Source organism: Entelurus aequoreus, linkage group LG06 (genome assembly GCF_033978785.1).
Source record: "Entelurus aequoreus isolate RoL-2023_Sb linkage group LG06, RoL_Eaeq_v1.1, whole genome shotgun sequence".
NCBI lineage: Eukaryota > Metazoa > Chordata > Actinopteri > Syngnathiformes > Syngnathidae > Entelurus > Entelurus aequoreus.
Window position 1 is genome coordinate 60,159,024 of NC_084736.1, and position 9,967 is coordinate 60,168,990.

The 9,967-nt window shown below is 40.8% G+C and overlaps 1 protein-coding gene across 2 annotated transcripts in view; it reads right to left on the reverse strand.

The window, feature by feature from the left end:
* The window catches only part of zbtb34 (zinc finger and BTB domain containing 34), a 40,038-nt gene extending 31,290 nt beyond the window's left edge, over positions 1-8,748 (reverse strand). Inside the window, exon 1 of one of the 2 annotated variants that reach the window (XM_062051113.1) lies at positions 8,555-8,748. In XM_062051113.1, coding sequence (XP_061907097.1) covers positions 8,555-8,608 — 54 coding nt within the window. In that variant the 5' untranslated portion in view covers positions 8,609-8,748. Of the gene's footprint in view, positions 1-8,284; positions 8,517-8,554 lie in introns of those variants that run through there. The other variant, XM_062051112.1, reaches the window with a different exon arrangement.
* Positions 8,749-9,967: the final 1,219 nt, after the last annotated feature.

Consider the following 9,967-nt stretch of genomic DNA (forward strand, 5'->3'; position numbering starts at 1 on the left):
ATTTTTACCTTCTGTGACGTCACCAAACAAAAAACGTCGGATATCGACATTGGCCGAGAAAGGTCACAACAAACGCAAACGTCGCAAGAATCACAAGACAATACCGCTTTCAGTTACAGTACGATTGCAAAAGCCATAAAAATACAAACAACACACAACCTAATCATTTAAAGTAGCAACACAACTTTAGGCTAATTAAGACAAGACTGCCACACCGGAAGTGTCAGCGGGACACGTTAGGCGACAAACCGACTTCTGGAACACAACATGAAGTGTGAGACACAACACACAAATGGCAGCAAAAGAGAAGTAATTTCATCCATCCATCCATTTTCAAGCGCTTTTCGTGTCGTTCTTGCCAGTTCCAGGTTCTAAATGGCTGTCAAAATGTCCCAACTTTTCGGATTATATCCTCAGCCATCTACTTTTCAGGTGAGAGGCATGATTTATGATCTACAATAAACTTACAAAGAGCAGGGAAGCGAGGAAACAGCAGACCACTCGATAAAGTAAACATAGGGACGCATGGAAGTGATCATGTCGCTGCAATAAATAGTGTGTCTGCGTTAGCGCTTATGATAACAACATCACCAATATTTGGTTACAAATCACCAAATTGATTCCCGGGCGTGGCCACCGCTGCTGCTGCTCACTGCTCTTCTTACCTCCCAGGGGGTGATCAAGGGTGATGGGTCAAATGCAGAGAATAATTTTGCCACACCTAGTGTGTGTGACAATCATTGGCACTTTAACTTTTAACTTTATGTTGTTGACACTTTTTCAATGGTTATCGGATTGTATGGGCGGAATAGTGGCGCTTCCATTGGACTTTAATTTACGTTTATTTAATATTCAGAATGCACAAAAAACATCCGTCGTCATGTCTTTCATAATGATTGTGAATAGGCAAAATTCCCCCCAAAAATGCAGTTTCCCTTTAAGAGTGTCTGTGTAAGTATTATTAACTTACAAAAGCATTCTTTTTTATTGATTCAGTTTCACAAATTCCTCATTAAATTTATCAAAATGTCACTGTGGAAATATTGAGTATGTTTAGCTGATTGAAGAGCTAGCTTCCGCAGCAGGGTCCATGACAATGACTTCTGTTTTGTTTGATCAGCCGTTTTACAGGCACCGTTTAAAAACAAATAAGGTATGTGAATAAACAATAACAAAATGTTTCTGTGTAAACAACTCATTTCACAACGTGAAATGAGTTGAAACTAGTTGAAATGAAACTATATTAAAAAATATAGTTTTTTTATATGGAAAACTATATTTTTCAATTGTATTTTATTATTAATTTAGTGCAGGGTTCGGCAAACAAAAACGTTGAAAGAGCCATATTGGACCAAAAATACAAAAAACAAATCTGTCTGGAGCCGCAAAAAACGAAGAGCCTTATTTAAGTCTTATAATGAAGGCAACACATGGCGTAAGTGTCTATTAGCTATAATAGCCTACTATCAAAATGACTTTAAAAGTCTTATATAAGTGTTATAATGAAGACAACACATGATGTAAGTGTCTATAATAGCTTTATTAACCTACTATCAACATGACTATGTGTCGCAGGCTGAAGCAAATCTTCCTTGACAGAAATGTTGAAATTTAATATTTATTCTACACATTTTTACAACATTGGAAACAATTAGTAAATCAGAGGTTACTCAGAAGGTGAGATAACTCCTGGAAATGACTGGCTTTTAATGGCCAAAGGTATAGATGTGTGTGTCCAAGTTAAAGGAAACAGCAAGCTGTCTTATTTTAATAGATTTATTACAATCTTTGGCAAGCTAGGTAATGTCTGCTGTGGTTTGGAACAAAATGGCACAAACAACTATCAGAAATGCAGCCAATACTACTTGCAGATAATGTCATGAGACATGCAAAACTAAACCATATACAAAAAGAATAAAAGTAAAAGGATATTAAACGAGCTCAAATATACCTACAAACGAGGCATAATGATGCAATATGTACATGCAGCGAGCCTAAATAGCATGTTAGCATGAATTACCTTGCAGTCATGCACTGACCAAATATGCCTGATTACCACTCCAACAATAACATCAACATATAAATAAATAATAAATTATAAATGGGTTATACTTGTATAGCGCTTTTCTACCTTCAAGGTACTCAAAGCGCTTTGACAGTATTTCCACATTTACCCATTCACACACACATTCACACACTGATGGCGGGAGCTGCCATGCAAGGCGCTAACCAGCAGCCATCAGAGGCAAAGGGTGAGGTGTCTTGCCCAAGGACACAACGGACGTGACTAGGAAGGTAGAAGGTGGGAATTGAACCCCAGTAACCAGCAACACTCCGATTGCTGCCACAGCCACTCTACCAACTTCGCCACGCCGTCCATCAACATCAACATCAACAAAGCGCACCTTTGTACATTTACGCACAGTATAAAACGTCTGGTGGACAAAATGAGACAAGGAAGGAGTGTAAGTGTTTCATGTAAACAAACTGTTGCGTCACAGTCCACACTATGGTGAGTTCAAGAACCGCCGAAATGAGTAGGACAAAATGATGTTCACCAAATACTCTCATCAGTGAAGCATACACACAAACATATTAAACAATGGGCTTTCTAACAATTGGGAAGGTTTGTGTCAGGTTTGTCCTTAAACAAAAAACATACTAAAAGAAAAACACAATTTTCCCCCCATCTTTTTCCATTTTCAATCCTTTTTTAAAAATGCTCCAGGGAGCCACTAAGGCAGCACTAAAAAGCCACATGCCGTTTGAGAGAAGCGGGCTGCTGACCCCGATTTAGTGGGTGCTGCTCATGTAACAGTGCGCTATATAGTCCGAAAAATATAGCAAGTTATGAACGCACGCAGCATATTACAGAACACAAACCACAGCTGTGGAACTATGAGCAACCCAAAGGACGTGTGACAAATCTAATGGGAGTAACAATGAACCACAAATATACAATCAAGGTACTCCTTCCACTAACTTAAACACACACACAGAATCACAAGAACATTGGTTGCACACCATACAGAATAAGAACACCACATAATAGCATACAGAGAGTTGTATTTACCAAGAAAAGAGGCCATGAAGGAGCTGTTTGGAAACAAAAGATATGTCCACCAACCAAAAGGAGTGGTGAAGATAACTTGCAGAGTCAAATAGGCGTATCATATCTAGGGAAAGAGGTGAGGCTATGTGGCAAAAAGTATAAAAACTGTTTACCAGTGTAAACATGGCTCTTCCTGAAAACTCTATTGATATGAATGGACAGCGACACCCGCTGGTGTAACCATCCCATGTGGTATATTAGTAATATGATGTACAGCAGTGTTTTTCAACCGCTGAGATTATGTAATTTCACCTAATTGGGTTAAAAATATTTTTTGCAAACCAGTAATTATAATCCGCAAATAGTGTGCTGTTCTTAAATGTCGGTGCTGTCTACAGTGCAGCAGAGTAACCATGTTATACTCTTCCATAACAGTAGGTGGCAGCAGGTAGCCAATTGCTTTGTAGTTGTTGGGAACATGGTTTGTTGTTGTGATCACAATACGCAGACGACAGCAGGAGGCAGCAGACAGGTAAAAAGGTATCTAATGCTTAAACCAAAAGTAAACAAAAAAGGGGGATGCTACTAAGAAAAGGCATTTAAGCTTAAGGAAGACTATGCGAAACGAAACTAGAACTGAACTGGCTGCAAAGTAAATAAAAACAGAATGCTGGACGACAGCAAAAACTTAAAGTGTGTGAAGCTGAGACGGCGTTCACAAAGTACATCCGTACATGACATGACAATCAACAAAAGATAGCAACAACTTAAATAGTATTGATTTCTAAAACAAAGTAGCTGCGAGGAATAGCGCTTAAAAAAGGAAGCATGATACTGCTACAGGAAAAGCCACCAAAATAAGAGCGCAAGACAATAACTAAAACAATACACACAAGAAAACACCCAAAAACTCCAAATAAGTCACGGCGTGATGTGACAGGTCGTGACAGTACACCTACTTTGAGACAAGAGCTATAGTTGAGCATGGTTGGTTATGGTTTAAATTCATATACAACAATTGCAAGAACGACTTTTTACTGTCAATATCGGCTTAATGAGTTTCATTTTTTAAAATGTTTTCTGCTGGTGGTTTGTCTTCGCATTTTTTCAATGAAAAAAAACGTGACTTGGCTCAAAAAAGGTTGACAAATACAGAGGCCCTAAAGGGACATGGAGGGGAAAAAATATTTTGCGAGACTCCCCTCCATGTCCCTTTAGGGGACATGGTGGGGAAAATTGTTTTTACTTTTTGCGAGATCTCGCAATACTTTTTTCACTGAAACAAACATTTTGCGAGATCTCGCAAAACCTTTTTGCGGGATCTTGCAAAATGTATGGCGAGATCTCGCAAAAACGTATGGCGAGATCTCGCAAAAACGTATGGCGAGATCTCGCAAAAACGTATGGCGAGATCTCGCAAAAACGTATGGCGAGATCTTGCAAAAACATATGGCGAGATCTTGCAAAAAAGTATCGCGAGATCTCACAAAAAATTATTGCCAGATCTCGCAAAAAATTATTGCCAGATCTCGCAAAAAAAGTATCGCGAGATCTTTCTAAAAAGTATTGCGAGATCTCTCTAAAAAGTATTGCGAGATCTCGCTAAAAAGTATTGCGAGATCTCGCTAAAAAGTATTGCGAGATCTCGCAAAACATTTTTTCCCCTCCATGTCCCTTTAGGGGCTCTGTAGAAAAACACTGATGTACAGTACTTGTATCAATTTCGCTTTGGACTCGTCTTCCTTCCAAATTCGGAACACATCATTTTACGAAAACGCCATGCCGCATTTCATCGTGTACAAATTGTAGTGTTAATAAAAAGGAGTGTAAATGTTTGCAGAGTCAAACTTTTCATCATTCTATTCATAGCCAACTGTAAGAAATGGGAGTCTCCCTTCTCCAGTGGTGCAGGGTAGACCATGCCAAACCCTAAATCCCACCCGCGTGATTATTGTAAGTCGCCTGCACCACTGTACTAAATTAATTGACCATATCATTTATCTGCATTGCTTCTCCACGTCTTTTAAGTAAAATGCGAACATTTGCTAACTATACTAGCTTAGCCTGCATTTTTTGGGGGGCCAAAACGCCTGACTTTCTCACGGAGCCCGCCATGTCCCCTAAAATAGTGGACTTGAAGTGGGTGTGGCATGGATGATTGTTTGGCGCCCAATAAAAGACTTGATGGAGGATTCTTCAAAAGCAAGGCTTCAGTCAGCAGATGTTAAAGCAGCATAGATCTACTGGAGCCTATCCCAGTGCACCTTGACAGGTGAAATGACAAAAAGGTGTGTGCATCAGTCGCGGCGCTAAAGGGACATGGAGGGGAAAAAATGTTTTACTTTTTGAGAGATCTCGCAATACTTTTTTCACTGACATAGGAAAAAAAACTTTTGCGAGATCTCGCTAAAAAATATAGCGAGATCTCGCAAAAAAGTATTGCGAGATCTCGCAAAAAAGTATGGCGAGATTTTGCCAAAACGTATGGCGAGATCTCGCCAAAACGTATGGCGAGATCTCGCAAAAACGTATCGCGAGATCTCGCAAAAAAGTATGGCGAGATCTCGCAAAAACGTAAGGCGAGATCTCGCAAAAAAGTATCTCGAAATCTCGCAAAAAAGTATCTCGAGGTCTCGCAAAAAAGCATCGCTAGATCTCGCAAAAAAGTATCTCGAGATCTCGCAAAAAAGTATCTCGAGGTCTCGCAAAAAAGTATCTCGAGGTCTCGCAAAAAAGTATCTCGAGGTCTCGCAAAAAAGCATTGAGAGATCGTGCAAAAAAAGTATTGCGAGATCTCGCAAAAAAGTATTGCGAGATCTCGCAGAAAAGTATCGCTAGATCGCGCAAAAAAGTATCGCGAGATCTCGCAAAACATTTATTTCCACCCATGTCCCTTTAGGGGCTCCGTAGAAAAACATTGATGTACAGTACTTGTATCAATTCCGTTTGGGACTCTTGTCTTCCTTCCAAATTCGGAACACATAATTTTACGAAAACGCCATGCCGCATTTCATCGTGTACAAATTGTAGTGTTAATAAGAAGGAGTGTAAATGTTTGCAGAGTCAAACTTTTCATCATTCTATTCATAGCCAACTGTAAGAAATGGGAGTCTCCCTTCTCCACTGGTGCAGGGTAGACCATGCCAAACCCCAAATTCCCCCCCGCGTGATTATTGTAAGTCGCCTGCACCACTGTACTAAATTAATTGACCAGATCATTTATCTGCATTGCTTCTCCACATCTTTTAAGTAAAATGCGAACATTTGCTAACTATACTAGCTTAGCCTGCATTTTTTGGGGGGCCAAAACGCCTGACTTTCTCACGGAGCCCGCCGTGTCCCCTAAAATAGTGGACTTGAAGTGGGTGTGGCATGGATGATTGTTTGGCACCCAATAAAAGACTTGATGGAGGACTCTTCAAAAGCAAGGCTTCAGTCAGCAGATGTTAAAGCAGCATAAATCTACTAGAGCCTATCCCAGTGCACCTTGACACTGGACAGGTGAAATGACAAACAGGTGTGTGCATCAGTCGCGGCGCTAAAGGGACATGGAGGGGGAAAAAATGTTTTACTTTTTGAGAGATCTCGCAATACTTTTTTCACTGACATAGGAAAAAAAACTTTTGCGAGATCTCGCTAAAAAATATAGCGAGATCTCGCAAAAAAGTATTGCGAGATCTTGCAAAAAAGTATGGCGAGAGCTTGCAAAAACGTATGGCGAGATCTCGCCAAAATGTATGGCGAGATCTCGCAAAAAAGTATCGCTAGATCGCGCAAAAAAGTATCGCGAGATCTCGCAAAAACGTATCGCGAGATCTCGCCAAAACGTATCGCGAGATCTCGCCAAAACGTATCGCGAGATCTCGCCAAAACGTATCGCGAGATCTCGCAAAAACGTATCTCGAGATCTCACAAAGCATCGCTAGATCGCGCAAAAGTATTGCGAGATCTCCCAATACTTTTTTCACTGACATAGGAAAAAAAACTTTTGCGAGATCTCGCAAAAAAATATAGCGAGATCTCGCAAAAAAGTATCGCGAGATCTCGCTAAAAAGTATGCCGAGATCTCGCAAAAACGTATGGCGAGATCTCGCCAAAACGTATCGCGAGATCTCGCCAAAACGTATCGCGAGATCTCGCAAAGCATCGCTAGATCGCGCAAAAAAGTATTGCAAGATCTCCCAATACTTTTTTCACTGACATAGGAAAAAAACCTTTTGCGAGATCTCGCAAAAAAATATAGCGAGATCTCGCAAAAAAATATCACGAGATCTCAAAAAAAAGTATAGCGAGATCTCGCAAAAACGTATGGCGAGATCTCACAAAAACGTATGGCGAGATCTCGCAAAAACGTATGGCGAGATCTCGCAAAAACGTATGGCGAGATCTCGCAAAAACGTATCGCTAGATCGCGCAAAAAAGTATCACGAGATCTCGCAAAAAAGTATCGCGAGATCTCGCAAAAAAGTATCGCGAGATCTCGCAAAAAAGTATTGCTAGATCGCGCAAAAAACTACCGCTAGATCACGCAAAAAAGTATCACATTTAATGAAAACGTCATGCCCCATGTCATCGTGTGCAAATTGTAGTGTTAATAAAAAGGAGTGTAAATGTTTGCAGAGTCAAAACTTTTAATCTCGTTTACAACATTCTATTCATAGCCAACTAAGAAATGGGAGTCTCCCTTCTCCACTGGTGCAGGGTAGACCATGCCAAACCCCAAATCCCACCCGCGTGATTATTGCAAGTCGCCTGCACCACTGTACTAAATTAATTGACCATATCATTATCTGCATTGCTTCTCCACGTCTTTTAAGCAAAATGCGAACATTTGCTAACTATACCAGCTAGCTCAGCCTGCATTATTTTTTTTTAGCCAAAACGCCTGACTTTCTCACGGACCTCGCTTATATAAAAAAACTCAACGTGCACAACCTTGACATCGAGTTCCCCCCAGTCTACACACGCTTTACCAGCCTTTCCACGTTTTAAGCAACGTCGTCGAACAAAGGCACTTGAAGTAAAAGATCGGCTGTCATATGAAGTAGCTATGATGCTACATGCTAACCATCCCATGTAAACCAACGCGGGTGGCTAACGCTAGCATGGGCTAGCCCGCTAGCATGGCGAGTGCCACCTATTACTGAAAGTAAGACGGACACACACCGGCGTGACCGTGCGTCCACGCCACAATAACACACATATAAAATAACATAAAACCACCCGACTCACCGTGCTGCAGATTATAACACTAAACGTTGTCCATATTCCCCCTTCGCGGTTCGCTAACAGCCACGGCCAGGCCTCCCCCCCTCGCTCCAGTCCAGATGTGTCAGACAGTTGCTGCTGCAATTTTTGCATCAACAGGAAGTGTTCTTTTGGCTCTTTGCATTCATTCTATCCGTCACTTTCGCAGCCCCTCCCTTGCTCATGCGAGCGCAATGTATAGAGACACAATGTTCCCGAAACACACACACACACGCCGTGCAAAGTCATACGCACCATAGTAAACGGAGGGTAGCCGGGATCCAGTAAAGTGGCCTTGCGAGTACTCATGTCTCCTCGTTTCCTAGTTCTGCACCCGTGGCGTGGAAGTCTATATATTTATATAAATATGCATGCGTGGAGTAATGCAGTCTGCTGACATTCCACAACCCCAGACTCAGCCAAGACTGTGTCACACGCGTGTGCAACAACACTTAATTATCGGCAACTTTTATTAACTTAACCTTGTATGTATTTATTAGTCCACCCTCGGTATTCGTGCACGATAAAGCTGCAACTATGTATTACATTAAATGCATTTGCTGAGCTCATTATTGTTATATGACAACCAAACAATTGATTAGTATTATTTACATTTATTTATATAATATGTTATTTTTTTTGTATGATCAGTAAAATACGTACATTCACTTCTGCACATACACCACAGAGCGGCGCCAGAGACTAAACCAGTGGTTATTGATTGATTGATTGCGACTTTTATTAGTAGGTTGCACAGTGAAGTACATATTCCGTACAATTGACCACTAAATGGTAACACCCGAATAATTTTTTCAACTTGTTTAAGTCGGGGTCCACTTAAATTGATTCATGATACGGATATATACTATCAGATATATACTATCATCATAATACAGTCATCACACAAGATAATCACATTGAATTATTTACATTATTTACAATCGGGGGGAGGGGTTGGGTTTGGTTGTTATCATCAGTCATCAACAATTGAGAACAGAGAAATGGATATTGGAACAGTGTAGGTCTGACTTGGTAGGATATGGACAGCCAGTAGTGGACATAGAGAGAGAGAGAGGGAGATCAGAAGGCATTAGAAAAAGTATCTACATTTGATTGTTTACATTTGATTATTAACAATCCAGGGAGGGTGTTAGTTTAGGGTTGTAGCTGCCGGGAGGTGTACTTTTATTGCGGTTTTGAAGGAGGATAGAGATGCCCTTTCTTTTACACCTGTTGGGAGCGCATTCCACATTGATGTGGCATAGAAAGAGAATGAGTTAAAGGCCTACTGAAATGAAATGTTCTTATTCAAACGGGGATAGCAGATCCATTCTATGTGTCATACTTGATCATTTCGCGATATTGCCATATTTTTGCTGAAAGGATTTAGTAGAGAACATCGACGATAAAGGTCTCAACTTTTGGTCGCTGATTAAAAAAAGGCCTTGCCTGTACCGGAAGTAGCGTGACGTCACAGGTTGTAGAGCTCCTCACATCTGCACATTGTTTTCAATCATGGACGCCAGCAGCGTGAGAGATTCTGGCCGAGAAAGCGACGATTTACCATTAATTTGAGCGAGGATGAAAGATCTGTGGATGAGGAAAGTGAGAGTGAAGGATTAGAGGGCAGTGGAGGCGATTCAGATAGGGAAGATGCTGTGAGAGGCA